Genomic DNA, 23366 nt, shown 5'->3' on the forward strand with positions numbered 1-23366 from the left:
ATTTTTATTTGTTTCATTTTACTTTTATTAATTAAACATTTTTAAATTAATAAAAGTAAAATAAAACAAATTTTTAAATTTGTTTCATTTTACTTTTATGAATTACATTATTTTTGCTACGTGACTTTACAAATTCTTATCAGCCATAGCGGGTGTGACGTCACATTACAAATACTTACAGTAGCTGCCATTCTAGATTTGAAGCTTTCGTGACTGCAATGATTCATACTCTTAGGTTTTTTTTCGGTAAAGTCACGTAGGTAAAAATTCATTAAAAAATACAAATAATATAAATACCTGCCATGGCGGGCGTGACGTCACGTTACAGATACAGTACCTGCCATTCTAGATTTGAAGCGTTCGTGACTGCAAGGATTCATACTCTTAGGCTTTTTTTTAGGTAAAGTCACGTAGGTAAAAAGAAATAATAAAATACAAATAATATAAATACCTGCCATGGCGGGCGTGACGTCACGTTACAAATACTTTTCTTGGCGGACGTCACTTACCCAACATGGTGGGAGTGACGTGACGTTGCCAACACTCAACCAACATGGCGGGAGTGATGTCATGTTGCAACAACTTAACCAACATGGCGGGAGTGACGTCACGTTACAATGCTTACCCAACATGGCGGGTGGACGTGAAGCCTCCCAGCGTTTCAAACAAAACTCGACATCCACTTTTGTTTGAAACGCTTAGGAGCGGCCTGAGTTGCAAGACATCTGTGCCCTCTCATCGCAGCCCCCACTGACGACCACAGTAAAGAAACACGATGTCCTCGGTGCAAAGTCAGATAATCTCTTTATTGTACACGGGTTTAAGCGCTGGATTACAACACAACAACAGCAGCGTTAACTGGAATAAACCGTCCTAACTTTTGACAAACAAAACAAAAAGCTGTTTCCAAACGCGTCTCACGCTCTCACAGCATCACGGGCAAGGGAATTTTGGTCTCACGCCACCCACTCGTCAACCTCACACCAAACCCCAAAGATCACCCCCTTTCCCCCTGTAAGCCTATACCAGGGGTCGGCAACCAAAATAACAAAAGAGCCATTTCCTTCCAATTCGGTACAAAATTCAGTATTTCAAGAGCCGCAATGCATCTGAGTACATACGTACTCATCGTCAAGAAGCAGCCCGTAAAGAGCCGCATGCGGCTCCGGAGCCGTAGGTTGCCGACCCCTGGCCTATACGAACTGTTTGCGGTAAGCGCTGTTCGCAAAGCCCCTAATAGCTGCTCGCCAAACCCTGGCCAACTCGCCACGTATAACCAAACTACCCCTGCATGCGCCAGCACCTACGGGATTGATCAGAATCGGGCCGAGCGAGCAGCCCTTTTATCTTACAAGCAAAGCCCCGCCGAGCGATGGGCCATTTTTCAGAGGCGACCTGGCCAATACGCGCAAATAGCTCGTCGAAGTGGCTAAAATCATCGCCATCGCACGTGGGGATTTATATCAGCTGCCAAATATTCTAAGCCCATGTGTGTGTAAATGTGGAGGGCAAAACAGTGAGGGGCCCGGAGAACAACCCACGCGCCCCACAGGGAGATCACGAGCACTCCAAATATCGAGGCATCGGGGTCAGAATCGAACCCAAGACCTGGTAGGGACCAGGCGAGGTAGTTAACATCTCAACACCGTGGCGTCTCCGATCCGGTGTCTGCCCAGTGTGACGAGGTCCCGGGCTCGACTGTCCATCTCGTGTGCTTTTTCAGCCCCGGCTCGCAACGCGTTCGAGATAGCATCTCCCCGTCATCTGGATGGGAACCCAGCCGTGGGTATTGGGCGCTACAGGAGCGCGGCTGCCGGAGAGGCCAACGTTGTGGCGGAACGGCGGCAGTGGGTCCAGATGGGGCCCGTGAATTGGACCCCGTGGGTTGAAGCGATTCGTGCCGAGCTCTGCTATGCGCTCATGCGTGCGAGTTGTCTCCGGCGTTCCTCCCACACGAAGCCAAAGCTCTCGCTACCAACGGCATTCAAGGCCAAACATCCCAACGTATCAGCAGCAGCAGCACCCTCCTAAATACTGTACAGTTAAGACCCGGTGAAGCTCTGCTTGGTAATTAAATGGACGGTATTGCTGTTGCACTGCACTACTCTCTCATCGAACTGCACGGTGCAGGACGGTCAAATAACCACCACGACCCGCTGGATTAGTGCCTCCTTGCACCTACTTACCGCAGTAAGTAGGTGCAAGGAGGCACTCATCCAGCATGCGTGCGACCGTGTAAACAGCAGGGGACAGCATGTGTCCACAGTGTAAACACGACAGAAGCCAGATTTGCCCACTCGCCAAGTTTTGTTGCTAGATCTAGGGAGAGACACGTTTTGGGGGTTTTCCTGGCAACACAGTTGAGTAAAAATGACTCGCGGCCAATCGAGTGACTTTCTGGGACGTGGGACGTCGGATGAGGGACGCGGGATATCCTCCAAGGTGTGGGAGCAACTCCAGGACCCTTCTGAATCCTGTATCCGTGTCCTAGACGGAGTAATGGCAACTCTCCCCTTTGAATCGGCGATGCTGCCCTCCGGATGCCGCTTTTCCTACCGAGTCCGGCGTTCAGACTCCACCGGCTCTGGCGGTGCGGGCCCCCTACTGCTTGCACACGATGAGGTTGCGCGTCATGTCGAACGAGTTGCCGTCGGGCTGCAGGGTGAGCGTGGTGCCGTCCCGAGAGAGGACGCGCAGGAACCCAAAGTCGTCGAGTCCGAGCACCGTGGCCTCTGGTCCGGTGTCGCTGTTGAGTCGCACCTGGGTCCCGCTGCGGGTGGCGGGGGGTGAAGGGGGGAGATGCGGACACGCGGAGACGACAACACGGCATGTTATAACGTGGCGATGGGGGGGGGAGCGGCGCGGTGACGGCACTCGTGCCACCTCACCGCAGGAAGTTCCTGGGTTCGATTCCTAACTCTGGATGTTTTCTGTGCGGGGTTCTACCCCTGTTCTGCTGAGCGTGCGATATTATGAATGTGTGCAGTTTGTATGTTCTCCCCTGTTCTACACAGGTTTGTACAGGTTCACCAGTTTCCTCCCATGGCTAAAAAGACACAATGTGAGTGGTATTGGCCAAACATGTTGAAAGATGACCTGCAATTTGCTCAATTGGGATTACACACAGCAACAACATCTCTCCCTCCTGCGGAAAAACTTTGCAGAACCCAATAAAAAAAACATCTTGAGACTCAGGCTTCCCTGCGTAAACAAGCTCAAGAATAAATAATGAAACCCGCTCACCCCCTCAACAAAACGTGTGACTCATCTTCTTGGTTCTTTCGGTAAAGTCACGTAAAAGGGAAATAATAAAATAATATAAATAAAACATAATAAAATTATTCTCACGACGTTTCGGCCACAACGCAAGCAGCTGTCCTCAGGTGAAGAACAGGTCTGTCAGAAAGACAGTGTCCGAAACGTCGTGAGAATTATTTTATGTTTTATTTCTATTATTTTATTATTTCCCTTCTACGTGACTTTACCGAAAGAACCAAGAAGATGAATCCCTGCAGTCACGAAAGCTTTAAACCGAAATTTAAAAAGTGCGACGTGTGCGTGAAACAGCAGCGCCCAGCCGGCCGATGTGTTACGGTGCCGATAACCCGGGCCAACCGCAACCACCGCTGTGGTTTAAAGCTGTCCTGGCCTAGGCCGAGCAAGTGGACGAGGCCGGGCCGAGGTCCATCTTGGCGTTGTTCAAAGCGACCCGGGCAACACGATCCACGCTCCCGTCCCCTCACCTGTGCAGCCAGCGCTGGTAGTACAGCGGCAGGACGGCAGCCGGGCCGCCCGCCTGGAACGAGTCGACGAGCCGCTCCAGCTGCGTGACGGTGCTCGCGATGGATCCGGCGGTGCTCATCGGAGCCAGCGGCGCATCTCCCGCTCTCCTGGCTCCGTTCCATTCCGCCACGGCGGCGTTCACGCACCATGTGGGGCGGTCGTTGCTCACGTTCACGCCGCAACCTGGTGCACCGAGAGCGTCGTCAACACCGGGAAGTGTGTATGGTACAACGCACATTATTCTAATCTCGTATTGCGCGTCGCAGCAGCGATATGGTCCAGGAGTGTCTGCTTCAGGAGAGAGTTTGTGTAGTTTTGCTTTTCCTCCTCTGTTGAAGGAACGCAGACTACAGCGGTTTACTTAGTCCATAGCTTGGGTTGCACGGCCAGTCGCACCGTGACTTGTCTTTAATATTTCATTCATCATGAGATTTGCTCATTAGCTTATTGATGTTCTGATACAGTTGATGGTTACACCGGTGTTTTCGAAGAGGAGGAATGTCTTTGTGTATGTCAGTGGCGATTGAACAGTGGCTGCTGACGTGTATACCAACGCGCGCGTACCAATGAGCACTTGGAAGGTGTCTCCAGTGAGGGTGGAGTTGACCAGGACTCCACCCACCTTGAACTCCGACCCGTAGTAAATGTCATTTGGCCATTTGACCCTCAAGTCAATGTCCTGCGCCCACACAGTTCAGCAGACACGTGCGTAGCGTGAGCGCAGCAACAGAGCAGCGATTCCCAAGCGTGCGAATCGTGCAAGCAAGAATCGTGCAAGCGAGAATTATGCCGATTATACGCCGACGTCGGCACAAAAAAAGGAGTACAATAAAAACGAGTCAAATTAATTAAATCTGGAATTTCACTGTGATGATACCGACCTAACTTCGAGTGCGTCTCACCGATTGCTCCTTCAAGGGTATTATTACACAGGGATTCTTCGATGCAAGGTAGATCATACATTGTACCATTAGCAGGGTAATTACAAATCGGGGGTGAGAGCAGATTGGATGATAAGACAATGGGCCAGTCGGACCGCCACTCGTTTTGTTCAGCGTTCCGCCTTGATATGAAGTTGAACGTTGACTCTCGTTGCCCACCCTGCCAAGTGTTCGAATGCCCTCCCCCCCTTTGAAGCAGTGCCGGCACGCTGCGTTGGGAAAGTGGCTCGCGACGCTTTTGTATCTGGACATCAATCCAAACGGTGTCGCGTAATCGAGTTCAACAGGCCAGCCGGCTTGGCGGTGAAGCGAGCGGCTCGCAACCGGAAGATCGCGAGTTCAAATCCGGGTTGGGGGAGGGGGGGGGGGTCGACTCGGCGCATCATCCATACAGAGTTAATAAAAACGGGTACCACTTCCACTTTGCCAGGAAGACAACAGCGCTCGTCCTAGGGACAGGTGGGGCACGACTGCGATCGAGCGATGAGCTCGTGTGAACGGCCTGCGCGAAAGGCTGTGACCCTCGCCTCGTATCCCGGCGCCGAGCGCACGCCCTCTACCACCGCCAGCGCCACCAGGTGCTGCAGGAACGGCAGGTGCTGCCCCAGGCGCGAGTCGGAGCGCACCGCCAGCGGCAGCGTGAACATGGCGCAGCCGACGGGGCTCAGCCACGCGTTCCCGCCCCGGCCTGGAGGACAGAGGTCGCAAACGGGTTTTGATTCCTTACCCGTACCCGGCCGCACCAGGATCGCAAACGGGTACCCGTACCCGTACCCGGCCGGGTATGGGTACCCGTACGCTACCCGTACCCCATACCCTACCCGAAATGAGTGACAAACGGTTACTCACCGGTGACTCACGGCCTACCCGTACCCGTACCCGGCCGCACCAGGGTCGCAAACGGGTACCCGTACCAGGCCGGGTACGGGTAGCCGGGTATCGGGTAGGGTACGGGTATCGGGTACCCGGTTGCGACCTCTGCTGGAGGAGCAGCGGCCCAGAGACAATCGAACAACGCCGGGTGGCTTCTCCATGTCAGCCGGGTCGGCCAGCCGGAGGTTATTCCCACACCTTGCACACCACCACGTCCAGTATACCCGCTCATCGCTATGGCCGTGGGTGGCTACTACGGGTCACGTGCCACCTGTTGCAGTCTACCAGCAACCTGGAGAATACTTGGTGAAAAATTAAGCGCTGCCTAGGAACCATAGACTACGAGACCCATAGACTTACATAGTACCCATAGATTTACATAGGATCTGCCTGGGTCAGTGCTGTACAGAATATTCCCACACCACAGTACACCGCGCATCCAGTATTCTTCTCATCGCTGTGGCTACTTGTAGTCGCGTGCCACCTACTCTGGTATACCAGCAGCCCGGAAAATATATTTGAACCCAGCACACCACATTCATCACGTCTCTCACGATGGCTGCGGACTGACCTTTGCCCTGAGTCTGCCGGGTGGCGATGGCGATGAGGCCGACATCGTCTGGAAGGTGAGGGATCACACTGAGACACACACACGCGCACACATTGCTGTGTGAGTTCGTATATAGGAGGCATCACCATTACTGATCGTCGCGGCGGCGACATTGCACATGTGAACGGTCAGAGTGAATTCCTGCTTAAAGTTGCACTTAGACAGCGCTCACCACTTGCTTACAGACCATTTCTACGGCAGAGACAAGTTAATCCACATGACAAACATTGTTGATTCACCCACAGAGTAGTATGCATCTTAACTTTTGATTTAAAGCTTTCGTGACTGCAGGGATTCATATTCATATTTTCTATTGTTTTATATTTATATTATTTTATTATTTCCCTTCTACGTGACTTTACCGAAAGAACCAAGAATATACATCTTATCTTTGTTTCACCTTCGCTAGCCGCGTGTGTTAGGGCCATGCTGGAGGACCACCTCTGCCATCACTGCTATGAATGCTGTAACCAAGCTCCGTGAACTCAGGGGGGGGAGGCTATCCACTCGGTTTATCGTCGTGCACCCACGGCAGGATATTTTTACTACGTTGTTCATTCGTGTTTTTCGCGCTGTTCATTGTTCATGCCGTTTACAGCGAGTTCTGGCACAGCTTTCGCACATTCCCTCCAGCCAGGATTGGAACTCGCCAAGCGACCTGAAATTCAATAACTCAGTCGATAATGATGATGATGATGATGATATGATGATGAGAGCCCGCTCCGTGAAATGCCAGCAGCTCCGAGTCCCCTCCACCAGAGACTGCCTCCCCCAAAACGTAACCGGATTTTTGTCATTAACGCAAAACGATTTCCCGCTCTCAAACTCAAGACACGCAACTGGGACGAATCTGGAGGCTTCTAAAACCCCGTAAGAAGATGTGCACGGTTCGATTTAAAGCTTTCGTGACTGCAGGGATTCATCTTCTTGGTTCTTTCGGTAAAGTCACGTAGAAGGGAAATAATCAAATCAAATAAATAAAACATAATAAAATAATTGTCACGACGTTTCGGCCACAACGCAAGCAGCCGTCTCGTTCAGACGCTGTCTTTCCGACAGACCTGGTCTTCACCTGAGGACGGCTGCTTGCGTTGTGGCCGAAACGTCGTGAGAATTATTTTATAATGTTTTATTTTTATTATTTTATTATTTCCATTCTACGTGACTTTACCGAAAGAACCGAGAAGCAGACGTGCACGGTGAAAATGTTCGGTCACACTCTAAAGGTCAAAGGTCAAAAGTCGTCCGTCGTCAATACCACAGGGCCGCTGGCTTCTGCCGGTCGTCACGAGTCGGAACTCGACTGTACAATTAACGTTACTCGGGTTCTGTGGTTGTCGTGCACGTAGACGGTTTCTCAAAATGTAATCAATCTCAAAAGTTACTGATTGGCCGTGTCGGGTGGTGGAGGGTTGCGACACATTTATAAATAACGCGATCTAACCCATGGATAATACTGGCCGCGAAAGCCTACGTGTTAAAAAGCAATCACGTTCATCTTGCAGTTTATGCCAATTGTGCATTCAACTCCAATTGGCCAGATATCTCGCTGAACTCGTAATGGCCAATAATTAAAGAATGTTGGTGCCCTGCATGGACTCGGCTAATATGTGGCGGCGCCAAAGGGGTCTTGCTGGCTGCGATTGCAAACATCGTCCTGACGATGCCCCTCATCGCAGATCCCACCACCACCACCAACACCACCACCCCGAGCCATTGGGGGGATCACTGCCCCCTGCAAGCACTGGATTTCCTTACATTGTATTCGCACCGGTCGCGGCAGATTGAACCTTTCTGCAATTGGCAAAGAACAGGATCGCCCAAATGCGACTTGCTCGCATCACAGCAGCGGTCTCTATGTGAACCTAGGGGGTCTCGTGTGAACTCGCGTCCACTCCGAGCCTTGCACCCGCGGTTCACGCTCGCCGTGCTCTGAAAGCCAGCGGCTTGGCTCCCAACTCGAGTGGGAAGCCAGGACGCTCACCCATCAAGCAGCTCCATGGTGGAGCCCACCACCTCACAGTGCACCACCAGCCGCCCCAGCAGCCGCGTGCGCAGCATCCCGCGGTACGTCTCCAGGTCGAAGTGCGGCGGGGTCAGGAGGTCGGGGGGCGCCTCGGTGACGACGGGGAGCAGGGTCGGCGTGGCGACGGCGCCGTCCGCGAGCGAGCGCACGAACCGGAGCGAGACCCTGCGGGATGCCAGCACCCCGGACTCGCTTAGCCGGGGCTCCAGGGCGCTCAGCAGGGAACGCTTCATGCGCTGGCGACACGAGGGACACGGCACACGAGCCGCACCCAAACATTTAGCACTGCTGATAGGTTTTTAACCTTTCAATTGGTACAAAACTGACACCTTTATACAAGGCATCATGTTTGCAATAACCACAACACAAGCAGTCAAAATGCAAACAAAAAGAAACAACTCTGATGATGATAATGATATGCACTGTCCTTGAAGTTGATTGGTCCACACCCGAGACAGCTTTTCTTAGAGCCCAGTCTCCATTGGTGTTGGACCAGATGACGCCAAAAGGCGTACAACTCAAAGACAGCGCACTATCAGAGTATTGAGAGCTCGGGGTAAGCATTTACACTATGAGACCTCCTTTACCAGTGGAAAAATATAGTAATAGGTTTTAACCCTTTCAACTGGTAAAAAACTGACACCTTTATACAAGGCAAAAATAATAATAATAACAGTTCAATTTATAACGAGCGCAAATTTGCAGACGTAGTGGCCGCAACTCAGAGGCGTGGAGCCAAGTTCAGAGTCGCTCGAAAGCGCGTGGGTTGTAGAGGTGAGTTAGTAGGTGTCTCTTGAAGGAGGCGATTGAGGTGATGCTGCGAATGTGCAGAGGGAAATCGTTCCAGACTGTTGGGGCTGCCACCGAGAAACGGCGCATAGACACGATGACCATCCTGGATCTTGGTATCAAGAGGAGGTCGTGAGTCGCGCTGCGCAGTTTTGTACCAGTTGAAAGGATAAAACCCTATTACTATATTTTGCCACTGGTAAAGGAGGTCTCATAGTGTAACTGCTTATTTTATCGCCAACTGGCCAGGTAGCTCGGCCGCAGAGCGAGGTGATCATCAGTTGCAGGGTTGCGAGGTCAAATCCCGGTTTGGGGGGTTGACTCAGCCTATCGGGGGAGATAGAATACCACTTTGTGGGGAAGTCAGACAAAATTGTTCTCTGGTTAGTCTCGTTTTTACCACAGGAATGCGGAATTTCCACCCCTGAGAATGAGCACCGCCTCAATGCTCATTTGAGCAGGAAAAGACTTTGACCACTGTCGCCGGTTCTTTCTCAGGCGAGTCCCTAATGGCAACACGACTTTACGCCAAAGTTTAATTCACACTGGACCATCTTTACGGGAGGTGACCCCGAGTCACAGACAGAGCCAATGCATTAAGACGTTCAACCTCGGTTGCAACGCATTCTAAACGACAGGAAATCCACGCCTCTCTCTCTCTCTTTCTCTCTCTCCCCGAGCGGCAGTCTCACCGGCTCCAGGGCCCACAGTATAGCCGGGGTGAGGGTGGGCGCGTCGCCTGGCCCACAGTTCAAACCCAGGTGGCACAGGATCTCGGCGAGAACTTTGCAGCGCGCTTCGCCGTCTGTCGCCAGGACCCCCTCGACTCCGGCCAGGGAGCCCGTCAGGTCGACCTAAGACAGGCCAACAAAGCACACACGCGCACACGTACACTGACGACGAGTACGCGCGCGCGAATCAACACGTGCAATGAATTAACGTAGAGACCCGGGGCGCGCACACGTGGGTGGACACACTGGCTCTCATGCACACTGAACACCGTGGCCTGTGCACACAGATGCCAAGCACTGCACTACTGCACTCCGTTTGTCAGTAGGCGTACAAAGACACACACACGCACGCATGGGTGCACACAAACAGGTGTACGCAATGATACAAGGGTACAAAGACAAAGCTATAGCCTTGACAGACTTTTTGGACAAGTGCTGTTAGAGAAGCACTGATGTTTGTTTAACTTCTTTCTGACCGTATGTAGCCAACCGTGCAAATCGGAGGTGCAGGGGAAGGACAATAATCTAAACACACAAAGCAGTTCTAAAGAAACTAGTTTTCATTTCTCAATGATTTCCTCTGGGAAAACTGGTTTCCTCCATAATGCAAAATTCTGAAGAAGGTTCAGCCAAATTTGCCAATGTAGGAACCTCCTGAAAAAGATTAGAAATTCGGTGTGAAGCTTCTCTCGATAAATATGGGAATATTAGTAACAGGCACACTGGTGTCAATATTAAGCTTGATTTGAAAGCCAGCACGGCACACAAGGGGGTGGGTGGCCAGCACCACGCCCGACCGCCTTGCAAAGGTACACAAACTCTATGCACATGCCGCTTTGCGCACGCGTGCACACGCACACACGCGGCTGTGTAGCGATGGAGACCTGGCAGAGCACCACGGCGCCGCCCTCCTCCCCGTAGGCCTGGTAGACGATCACGGCTTCCCCTCCAGACCCGGCCAATCGAGCCCAGACCTCCACGCACCCAGCATCCTCCAGGGCGGCCGTGACCTCCGCGCCGTCACCTCCGACCCCCACGATGACCCCGTCGGTGGGTGCGCTAAGGATGACATCGGGCTTGTCGCCGCCCCTCTGGAACCTGATTGGCTGCAGCAGAGAGGGGGGGGGAGGTGCATCTTTTGTGCACAAGGACAACGTGTACCAATGTACTTGTGGCCGCACCATCAGCCATGATCATTCCACTGCTGGATGAAGGCCTCCCCCCAAGCTGCCGCCATCGCTCGGTACCTGCGACGTAATGGGCCATCCACCTGCAGCGAGTCGATTTCAACGCTCCATCTCTCCCCCGGTGGGCCGTGTCCCCTGATACGTTCCACCACAGGGCTGCGACTCCCATCATTATCCTTGACAATCGTCCATCGTCTCTTCTGGGCAGCAGGCCCTGCCCAAGCCCACTCACTTTTCTCAACAGTTCTAATGACGTAAGGCCCCACTGGGCTAAGCAGCTCTGCTACAAGGACGACCACAGCTCAAGGCCGCAGCAGCAGTGACAGGACATCTCGGGGGGGAAATGCGCAAACGAGCAAGAGCAAAATGAAATATTTACACAAAACCCACACCAGGATAACACAGCAGTGCTTACGTACAAACCGCATTGTCCAAAGTTCATATGCTGGGTGAAAAATGAAAAATTAAATACATGCAGCCACAGACGGTCAGTTGCTGCACTGAATAACAAAATGAACATATTGTGCAATGTACTCAGTGACTGGGGGGGTCTGTGGACAGACCGATGTTTTTGAGTTGATGCCGTGCAGATGTTGCCCAGCATATTGAGTCACAAACGCCGACCCCGAGCAGTGCTCACGTACCCCGCGTACCCGGCGTGGCCCGTGCACACACGCTACCTGCGCCACGCGTGCGCCCTCCTCCTCCTCCTGCCCTCCTCCTCCCCGCCGCACGCCCACGCCACCGCACGAAGCGCGCGAGCAGAGCGCCAGCACGGCGCCGCCGCTGGCCGCGTACGCGAGGAAGCGCTCGCTCGTCTCCTCGGGCAGCGGCCGTGGCGACGCCAGCACCAGCAGCCGCGTGTGCTCGGGCCACGGGTGGGCCCGAGCCGGCGCCTCCTCCAGGCGGTAGACGGTGTAGTGGTCGGGGCGCAGCACCGAGCGGAGGGCGGCGCACGCGAGCACGAACCTGCCGCACGAGCAGAAGAGAACACGGAGGTACAAAGCCCGGACGTGAGTCGACAGCGCAGATGGCTGGAGGGGGATTCGGCCAATGAGGGCAGCAGAGGAGAAGGAGCGATCTCCCACTGAGCGGCAGGCCCGGCTGCTGGATCGGAAGGGGGCACACGAAGGGGAGCAGACTGAGAGGAGAGGGGCAAGGTGAGCAGGGGCGGGTCCTTGGAGGTTCTTGCAGACGGGGCGAGGGCGATTTTGTAGGCGATCGAGGGCTAGGGCCACGGGTTTACGAGGCTCGCGCGCCACGCCAAACGCACCTGCGGTCAGCGTCGGGCCCGTCCTGCCCGGTGTAAACCAGCACGTTGGGCGGCTTGTTCGACGACCCGTGACCCCGCGCTCGCGTTCCCTCCCGCGCCTCGCTTCCCGGCTCGTCCGGCCGCTCGTCCTCCGAACCGCTCTGCCGGCCGCCCCGCGGGTCTTCCCGGCCGTCCGCCCTGGGCGCGCCCTGGCGCTCGGGGTCCGTGTTGGCGGTCCGCTCGCAGTCGTGATGGTCGTCGTCGTCGTCGTCGTCGCTGTCGCAGTCTCGCGGGAGCTCCACGAGGTTCTCCATGGAGGCGGAGCGCACGGACTCGATGGTGCTGCTCTCCAGCCCGAGGCACTCGCAGCAGCTCGACAGGTGCAGGGGCCGGGCATCCTCGGGCTCCTCCCCCGTCGACGCCGCCGCCGCCGCCACACGCGGCTCGCCCACGTGGCAGCCGGCGCCTCTCGCATCGCCGAGCGGCCCGGCCATCTCTGCCGCGCCCTGATACAACCGGCAGCGGTGGCGTCAGCGTCGTGACGACGTTGTCGGTTAATATCCAATCTCAGAACGGATTCCGGGCGCCTCCCACATCGACCGGCAGCGACCGGTTCGGTGAGCTCAAATTTCGGGATTGCCAATTGTCATGGCCGACAGAGCATCGACAAAGGGTTGTGAAGTATTGTTGATGTTGCGCGCACACGTGTGTGTGCACGTGAGAGAGGCGGTGGCGAGCGATTGCCGCCGTTCATGTGTGTGACACACGGTGTCAAGGTGTACGTAAGTCCTATCACGGTTAACGTCTCGAGCAAAATAAAGCAACTTTGCTGCTTCTGCTTAATAAGTTTCACTTCCCTGAGCCATACGTGTCAAGGGAGCCAAAGTCCACGGGATTTAAGTGAAGGCTGGATTTCTTAACACGACTCTGACCCCACCCACCCAGGGGTGTGGGAGAGGGCTTCTCGCTCGGCCACTGGACAACAAACGTGTTTGTCAATCCACTGCTGGATAAGGGCCTCCCCCTACACCCTGTGGGTCGTGGTGGTTATGACCATACTTCACCGGGCTGATCGGAGTGGCCTGGTGAAAGTGGGGAGCACGTGAACGTTTGAGTGACCACCATGAATTCGGCAAGTCTGCAAGTCTAAGCTAGCCACGATTTAAATTTAAATCTGTGCACAAAGCCCCCAATACACACATACCGGAGATTGCGTGTCTACGAGTACATTCCACATGTGTGTGTGCGTAGTGTATGAGCATGTTAGTGTAGTCGCTCGGTGTGTCCCGTGTACCGTGCGTGACAGTGTTGTCTTAGGTAACAATTTACACAACTTCAGACTGGTGGTATGTGCAGCGCGTCCGGGAGATTGTTCCACGTTCAAACTCTACGCTCGCGCTACCAGCACGGAATCGCTTGTGAGAATCGATGTGATGGCGGTGAGCAGGAAGGGCCTCTCATGCCTGCATGATGAACAGCGAGAGCAAGTTGTGGCTGTAAAGTAGGCGACTGTCTGAAGGGAGACCAGGTATGAGAATACAATTCTTGAGTATCTACCCCCCTCGCACGCCAGGGGGGGGGTTTACTCCGGGCATTCCCGTCTCCTCCCACATGTACACACACTTCTTCGTAGAGTTGGGTAAACATCTACAGAGAGGATCACAGAGCTTGGACAACTGTTGGCATCGCAGCCTGGCTGTCTATCGACTCGTCTGTGGTTGCCTGCGCCTTCGCTGTTATGAGATAAAATCTCCGTGAATGAAGCCGTTTAAAATTCGATTCTCACCAAGTTTTCCTTTGCGTGCGTTTTTTAATTATTAGTGCTTGTGCACCGCTGCCAATGAAGTAACTGTAACATTTCACTCGATTCTGAACACCTATAGCTGTGCTCAGGCGGTCTTCTCGCTGATCGTGTATGGAGCGGTGCAGTGGGAGGCTTGACCTGGGCTCTGGGCAGTCGAGTGGCGGTGACCTCAGCCTCACAGGTCACCTCGGGGTCGCCTTTTGGTCTCGTTCCAACAGAACACGCTGGGTTGTGCCTGCAGAATACAGCAGCCATTGTCAACATGAGCAGCGATACCTAGACAGTATTACAGATCAGAGAGCTGGACTCTAACTAAGCAGCTTGAGAAGAATGTTGACATTTGAGGCCAGGTGTCGGAGATAAATGCTTGACATTTTCATGGAAAGACAGGAGAACCCATGCAGAGGTCAGGAAGGGAACGTAGCAATGCGAGTGTGGAGATGTGATGATTCTAGATTTGAAGCTTTCGTGACTGCAAGGATTCATGCTCTTAGTTTTTTCGGTAAAGTCACGTAGGTAAAAAATGCAATTAAAATTAATAAAAAATAAAACAATAAAAATCACAATTTTTATTATTATTATTATTTTATTGTTATTAATTTAAATTTCATTTTTTACCTACGTGACTTTACCGAAAAAACGAAGAGATGTGATGAGGCAATAGTGGCTGGGCTGGGTGGGAGGAGGGCCGATTGCCTAGAGAAGAGACACTGGGGTGGCCTCCACGGGTCCAGCGACCAAGGGACAGCCAAGGCCTAGGAGGAGGAGACGGTGGGACCCTGTATAGGCAGATTATTGGGGGTCGCGTGGCATCAATGACTTTGGTCACAATGACATCTTGGTCTATTGCCCCGTGGGTGGTTTATCCAGGATACGATTTTCCACAGTGGACCCCGTGCTGTGTACAAGAGAGTCCCGACACGCACGGTGTACACACACACGATGTACACACACACGGTGTACACACACACGACGTACACACACACACACACGCACGGTGGACACACACACACACGATGTACACACACACACGGTGTACACACACACACGATGTACACACACGGTGTACACACACACACGATGTACACACACGGTGTACACACACACACGGTGTACACACACACGATGTACACACACACACGGTGCACACACACACACGATACACACACACGGTGTACACACACACACGGTGTACACACACACACACGATGTGTACACACACACACGGTGTACACACACACACGGTGTACACACACACACACACGGTGTACACACACACACACGATGTGTACACACACACACGATGAACACACACACACGGTGTACACACACACACACACGGTGTACACACACACGGTGTACACACCCACGGTGTACACACACACACGGTGTACACACACACACACACACGGTGTACACACACACACGGTGTACACACACACACGATGTACACACCCACGGTGTACACACACACACGGTGTACACACACACACGATGTACACACACACACGGTGTACACACCCACGGTGTACACACACGCACGGTGTACACACACGCACGGTGTACACACACGCACGGTGTACACACACGCACGGTGTACACACACGCACGGTGTACACACACACACGATGTACACACACACACGATGTACACACACCCACGGTGTACACACACACACGGTGTACACACACACACGGTGTACACACACACACGGTGTACACACGCACGGTGTACACACACGCACGGTGTACACACACGCACGGTGTACACACACGCACGGTGTACACACACGCACGGTGTACACACACGCACGGTGTACACACACACACGGTGTACACACACACACGGTGTACACACACACACGGTGTACACACACACACGATGTACACACACACACGGTGTACACACACACTGTACACACACGCTGTACACACACGCACGGTGTACACACACACACGGTGTACACACACACACGGTGTACACACACACACGGTGTACACACACACACACGGTGTACACACACACACACGGTGTACACACACACACACGATGTGCACACACACACACGGTGTACACACACACACACGATGTGTACACACACACACGGTGTACACACACACACGGTGTACACACACGCACGGTGTACACACACGCACGATGTACACACACGCACGGTGTACACACACGCACGGTGTACACACACGCACGGTGTACACACACACACGGTGTACACACACACGGTGTACACACACGCACGGTGTACACACACGCACGGTGTACACACACGCACGGTGTACACACACGCACGGTGTACACACACGCACGGTGTACACACACGCACGGTGTACACACACGCACGGTGTACACACACGCACGGTGTACACACACGCACGGTGTACACACACGCACGGTGTACACACACGCACGGTGTACACACACGCACGATGTACACACACACACGATGTACACACACACACGGTGTACACACACACACACGATGTACACACACACACGATGAACACACACACACGATGAACACACACACACGGTGTACACACACACACGGTGTACACACACACACACGATGTACACACACACACGGTGAACACACACACACGGTGTACACACACGCACGGTGTACACACACGCACGGTGTACACACACGCACGGTGTACACACACGCACGGTGTACACACACGCACGTGTACACACACCCACGGTGTACACACACCCACGGTGTACACACACACACGGTGTACACACACGCACGGTGTACACACACGCACGGTGTACACACACGCACGGTGTACACACACGCACGGTGTACACACACGCACGGTGTACACACACGCACGGTGTACACACACGCACGGTGTACACACACGCACGGTGTACACACACGCACGGTGTACACACACGCACGGTGTACACACACGCACGGTGTACACACACACACGGTGTACACACACACACGGTGTACACACACACACGGTGTACACACACACACGATGTACACACACACACGATGTACACACACACACGATGTACACACACGCACGGTGTACACACACGCACGGTGTACACACACACACGATGTACACACACACACGGTGTACACACACACACACACACGGTGTACACACACACGGTGTACACACCCACGGTGTACACACCCACGGTGTACACACACACACGGTGTACACACACGCACGGTGTACACACACACACGATGTACACACACACACGATGTACACACACACACAAGGTGTACACACACACACGGTGTACACACACACACGGTGTACACACACACACGCACACACAGCGTATGCGCACCTGTGCAAGACTTGGCACCCGACAGCTTCTTCAGAGCTTTCGAGTTGCACTTTAGGAGGGCCCGCTTCAGTGCAGAGGAAGCCCTCTAAGTCCACGGCTGTCACACACAGGCACGCACAAACACACAAACACACAAACACACAAACACACAAACACACAAATACACAAACACACAAACACACAAATACACAAACACACAAATACACAAACACACAAATACACAAACACACAAATACACAAACACACAAACACACAAACACACAAACACACAAACACACAAACACACAAACACACAAACACACAAGTACACAAACACACAAATACACAAACACACAAAAACACAAACACACAAACACACAAATACACAAACACACAAATACACAAACACACAAATACACAAACACACAAATACACAAACACACAAATACACAAACACACAATACACAAACACACAAATACACAAACACACAAATACACAAACACACAAATACACAAACACACAAATACACAAACACACAAATACACAAACACACAAATACACAAACACACAAATACACAAACACACAAATACAACGATCGCCCGTATAGACTGAACAGACTGTTGGGGCAAGTGCTGTTAGCGAGTTGCACCTATGAAGGCCGGCACGGCACACGAGGCGGTGGGTGGCCAGCACCACGCCCGGCCGCCTTCGTCTCCCCAGTGATGATGTTTACACACCGCATCAGGTAATCATTTGAGGCCGAGTCGACCTAGGGGAGGCCCAGGATCAGTTCAGATAATAGTCACTGGGTGTTGGCCTGTGAGCGGGGATCGAACTCGGGTTACCGGGTTTGTAGTGCAGCACGCTAACCACTACACTTACTGCTCCCTGCATGAGTACAGAGACAAAGAAACAAAGATCCCCCATACAGCCTGTAACAGACTGTTGGGGCAAGTGCTGTTAGCGAGCACCTATGAAGGCCGGAATGGCACACGAGGGGGTTGGTGGCCAGCATCACGCCCGGCCGCGTTTGTCTCCCCAGTGGCGCTGTTTACACAATGCACCAGGTACTCATTTGAGGCTGAGTTGACCTAGGGGAGGCCCAGGACCGACTCAGATACTCGTCACTGCTCCATCTCGAACTCGGGTCGCCGGGTTTGTACAAACACACTAAACGTTTTAATCTTACCGGGTAAGGCCCATTGAGCTATGTAGCTCTTATTCAGAAACGACCCGGCCACAAATGATAGCTCAACAAAGAGGATCATCACGTGGAAATGTACAGCAGCCAAATAAACGCGTGATGTGGATTATAAATGTGAAGGGAAAAACCGGAGGACCCGGAGAAAAATCCACGCCATGACGGGATCGAACCCACGACCTCCTGCACACCAGGCGAGGTAGTTAACATCTCCTAGCCACCGTGATGATGATGAGAGAGAGAGAGACACGCAAACTCCAAATATACAGCAGCAGGCGTCAGGGTTAGGGATCGAACCCACGACCTCCTGCACACCAGGCGAGGTAGTTAACATCTCCTAGCCACCGTAATGATGATGAGAGAGAGAGAGAGAGACACGCAAACTCCAAATATACAGCAGCGGGCGTCAGGGTCGGGATCGAACCCAAGACCTCCTGCATACCAGGCGAGGTAGTTAACATCTCCTAGCCACCGTGATGATGATGAGAGAGAGAGACACGCAAACTCCAAATATACAGCAGCAGGCGTCAGGGTCGGGATCGAACCCACGACCTCCTGCATACCAGCCGAGGTAGTTAACATCTCTTAGCCACCGCGGCACCCATCTGTGTACCACAAGCAGACACGAGGCAGACGCCCTCAACTCGGCCCTCCGGCGTGTGGTTTAAAAAAAAATGACAGTGGCCGACAACAGCCCCCACGGCAATGTCATGGAACGACCTATGGCTGTCATGCAGAGATGTAGCCTCACGGCAGGAGATGGGGTTGCAGTGTGTTGTGTGTGTGTGTAGTCAGATTTAGTTGACTGTTAAATATGAGACTAAGCAGGCGGTGCGGTAGTGTAGCGGTTAGCGCGCTGGCTACCCGAGTTCGATTAGCGCTCACGGCCAACACCGGTGACGATTATCTGACCCGGTCATGGGCCTCCCCTAGGACGACTCAGCCTCAAATGAGTACCCGGTGCGGTGTGTAAACATCGCCACTGAGGAAACAAAGGCGGCCTGGCGTGGTGCTGGCCACCCACCCCCTCGTGCGCCGTGCCGGCCCTCATAGGTGCTGCTCGCTAACAGCACTTGCCCCAACAGTCTGTCAAGGCTACGCGGGGGACCTTTGTCTCCGAAGACGCGACATTGTTCGCCGGCGCCGACTCACAGATGAGCGAGTGGGCCTCCTCCCCCGAGTCGAGCTGGAGCCCGACGGTGAGGAAGGCCGCTCCCAGCCTCGCGAAGGCCTCTTCCGTGGCTTCGGCGAGGACGCGGCGTGGCTCCCCGAGCCTCAGCGCCAGCGGCACGCAGCACCGGGACCACAGTGCCGCCGCGCCGGCCTGCGGGGCCTCCCCGCCGGGGACCGCCCCGGCCGACGGGGAGCGAACCTCGACCACGAAGGTGACGAGGTCGGGGCCCCGGGCCCGCGGGGCGCCGGTCCTGATCCACCCGCTCACGTCGACGCGCACCTGCGGCAACACGGAGACATCGACACAGCCATCATCACCCCCCATCACACACACAGCCATCATCACCCCCATCACACACACAGCCATCATCACCCCCATCACACACACAGCCATCATCACCCCCATCACACACACAGCCATCACTCCCATCACCCACACAGCCATCATCACCCCCATCACCCACACAGCCATCACCCACACAGCCATCATCACCCCCATCACACACACAGCCATCATCACCCCCATCACCCACACAGCCATCATCACCCCCATCACCCACATCACCCACACAGCCATCATCACCCCCATCACACACACAGCCATCATCACCCCCATCACACACACAGCCATCATCACCCCCATCACACACACAGCCATCACTCCCATCACCCACACAGCCATCATCACCCCCATCACCCACACAGCCATCACTCACACAGCCATCACACACACAGCCATCACCCACACAGCCATCACACACACAGCCATCACACAGCCATCACTCACACAGCCATCACTCACACAGCCATCACACACACAGCCATCACACACACAGCCATCACTCACACAGCCATCACACACACAGCCATCACTCACACAGCCATCACACACACAGCCATCACCCACACAGCCATCACACACACAGCCATCACTCACACAGCCATCACACACACAGCCATCACCCACACAGCCATCACACACACAGCCATCACCCACACAGCCATCACCCACACAGCCATCACACACACAGCCATCACACACACAGCCATCACACACACAGCCATCACTCACACAGCCATCACACACACAGCCATCACCCACACAGCCATCACACACACAGCCATCACACACACAGCCATCACTCACACAGCCATCACCCACACAGCCATCACACACACAGCCATCACACGCACAGCCATCACTCACACAGCCATCACACACACAGCCATCACACACACAGCCATCACACACACAGCCATCACTCACACAGCCATCACACACACAGCCATCACACACACAGCCATCACCCACACAGCCATCACACACACAGCCATCACACACACAGCCATCACACACACAGCCATCACTCACACAGCCATCACACACACAGCCATCACACACACAGCCATCACCCACACAGCCATCACACACACAGCCACCACTCACACAGCCATCACCCACACAGCCATCACACACACAGCCATCACACACACAGCCATCACCCACACAGCCATCACACACACAGCCACCACTCACACAGCCATCACCCACACAGCCATCACACACACAGCCACCACTCACACAGCCATCACACACACAGCCATCACACACACAGCCATCACACACACAGCCATCACTCACACAGCTGCGAGGACTTCAACTCCACTGCTGGATGGATGAGAGGGAGGTTGGTGGGGGGGGGAGGTTGGTGGGGGCGGGGCAGGTTGGTGGGGGGGGGAGGTTGGTGGGTAGAGGTTGGTGGGGGGATAGAGGTTGGTGGGGGGGGAGAGGTTGATGGGGGGGGGGCAGGTTGGTGGGGGGGGGCAGGTTGGTGGGGGGGGGTTGGTAGGGGGGGGAGGTTGGTGGGGGGAGGTTGGTGGGGGGAGGTTGGTGGGGGGGGAGAGGTTGGTGGGTACAGGTTGGTGCGGGGGGGGTTGGTGGGGGGGGGAGAGGTTGGTGGGGGGGTGAGGTTGGTGGGGGGGGGGTTGGTGGGGGGGGTTGGTGGGGGGGGTAGCCACCCACTGTCCCCACTCACGCCGTCTAGATCACTTTGCTTGACCATACTTCACCAGTCTGGTCAGTGCGGGTTTGTGCCGGGAACACCGCTCCCCTCCCCCCGCCCGCAACTAAGGTCAAGGTGCCAGGCTAGGTGCACTCTGCTCACCTTGGGCTGCACGAGCTCGCACACGCGGCCCTGCCCGCGTCCCCCCGGCGTGGGGCAGTCGGGTCGAGACGAGAGGGAGAGACTCGCCGAGTCGACCACGGAGCGACGCAGGGCGACGAGGATTGCCTCGGGAGACGACGACGACGCCGAGGAGGAGGAGGAGGCAGCAGCAGTAGCAGCAGCGAGACGTCGCATCCTGAAGAAGAGGTAGACGTAGCAGGCGGTGAGTAGCATAGCGGGGGTGGTTGCCGGCTGCTGGTGACGCTGGCTGTGCTGCTGGTGGTGCTGGTCGCGATGATCATGGCCAGAGAGGGCCCAGGTCGCATGCACCGCGGGTGGTGGAGGTGGTGCTGGTGGTGGTGGTGCCCTCTTGTGGGTGGTGCTGGTGGTGCTGGTGCTGGTGGTGGTGGTGCCCTCTTGTGGGTGGTGCTGGTGGTGGTGGAGGTGGTGCTGGTGCTGGTGGTGGTCCCCTCTTGTGGCTGGTGGTGGTGGTGCTGGTGGTGGTGCTGGTGGTGGTGCTGGTGGTGGTGGTGCTGGTGGTGGTGGTGCCCTCTTGTGGGTGGTGCTGGTGGTGGTGGTGCTGGTGGTGGAGGTGGTGGTGCTGGTGCTGGTGGTGCCCTCTTGTGGGTGGTGCTGGTGGTGGTGGTGGTGTCCTCTTGTCGGTGGTGCTGGTGGTGGTGCTGGTGGTGGTGGTGGAGGTGGTGCCCTCTTGTGGGTGGTGCTGGTAGTGTAGTGGTCACAGTGGTGGGGAGCGGTGGTGCAGCGGTTAGCGCTGTGAACCCGGCCACGTGAGTTCGATTGCTGCTCAAGGGCAACACCGGTGACGATTATCTGAAGCGGTCCTGGGCCTCCCCTAGGTCGACTCAGCCTCAAATGAGTACCTGGTGCGGTGTGTAAACATTGGCAGTAGGGGGACAAAGGCGGTCGGGCGTGGTGCTGGCCACCCACCCCCTCGTGTACCGTTCCGGCCTTTGTAGGTGCTCGCTAACAGCACTTGCCCCAACAGTCTGTTAAGGCTATACGGGGGATCTTTGTTTGTAGTGGTCACAGTAGGGGGCACAGGTGGTGCATCAGCCAGTCATCTCGGTCATCTCGGTCAGTCGACCCGTGGCACCTGCTGGGTCTGCCCCGTGACCTCCTGCCAGGGGGCGTTCGACACTTCACGTGGCCTCAAGGTGCACGTGGCCTGGCACAAACCTCGTGGTGACGTCACCGCCACTTAGTGGCGAATGGCGATTGTTGTTGTAGTGGTCAGCGATTCGCTGTGCTACGAACCTGGCGACCTGGGCAACACCAGGTGACGATTATCTGAAGCGGTCCTGGGCCTCCCCTAGGTCGATTTAGCCTCAAATGGGGAGACAAAGGCGGTCGGGCGTGGTGTTGGCCACCCACCCCCTCGTGTGCCGTGCCGGTCTTCACAGGTGCTACTCGCTAACAGCACTTGCCCCTAGTCTGTTTAAGGCTATTCGGGGGATCTTTGTCTTTGCCCTCTTGTTAACAAGCCCCCGTTAACA

The 23366-nt window shown here is 54.7% G+C and overlaps 1 protein-coding gene across 1 annotated transcript; it reads right to left on the reverse strand.

Moving 5' to 3' along the window:
- Nucleotides 1-787: 787 nt before the first annotated feature.
- HLCS (holocarboxylase synthetase) lies at nucleotides 788-22272 on the reverse strand. Its single transcript, XM_061570972.1, has 14 exons — nucleotides 21853-22272; nucleotides 19667-19967; nucleotides 17333-17429; nucleotides 14135-14231; nucleotides 12214-12698; nucleotides 11621-11909; nucleotides 10638-10859; nucleotides 9715-9876; nucleotides 8192-8469; nucleotides 6169-6236; nucleotides 5252-5412; nucleotides 4348-4462; nucleotides 3744-3966; nucleotides 788-2770 (listed from the first exon to the last, which is right to left on the reverse strand). The coding sequence occupies exons 1-14, from the start codon at nucleotides 22084-22086 to the stop codon at nucleotides 2602-2604; spliced, it is 2901 nt and encodes a 966-aa protein (XP_061426956.1). The 5' UTR covers nucleotides 22087-22272; the 3' UTR covers nucleotides 788-2601.
- Between the last annotated feature and the right edge of the window lie 1094 nt (nucleotides 22273-23366).

Source organism: Lethenteron reissneri, chromosome 6, assembly GCF_015708825.2.
Source record: "Lethenteron reissneri isolate LAM-NWPU_2019-01 chromosome 6, ASM1570882v1, whole genome shotgun sequence".
NCBI classification, from domain to species: Eukaryota; Metazoa; Chordata; class Hyperoartia; order Petromyzontiformes; family Petromyzontidae; genus Lethenteron; species Lethenteron reissneri.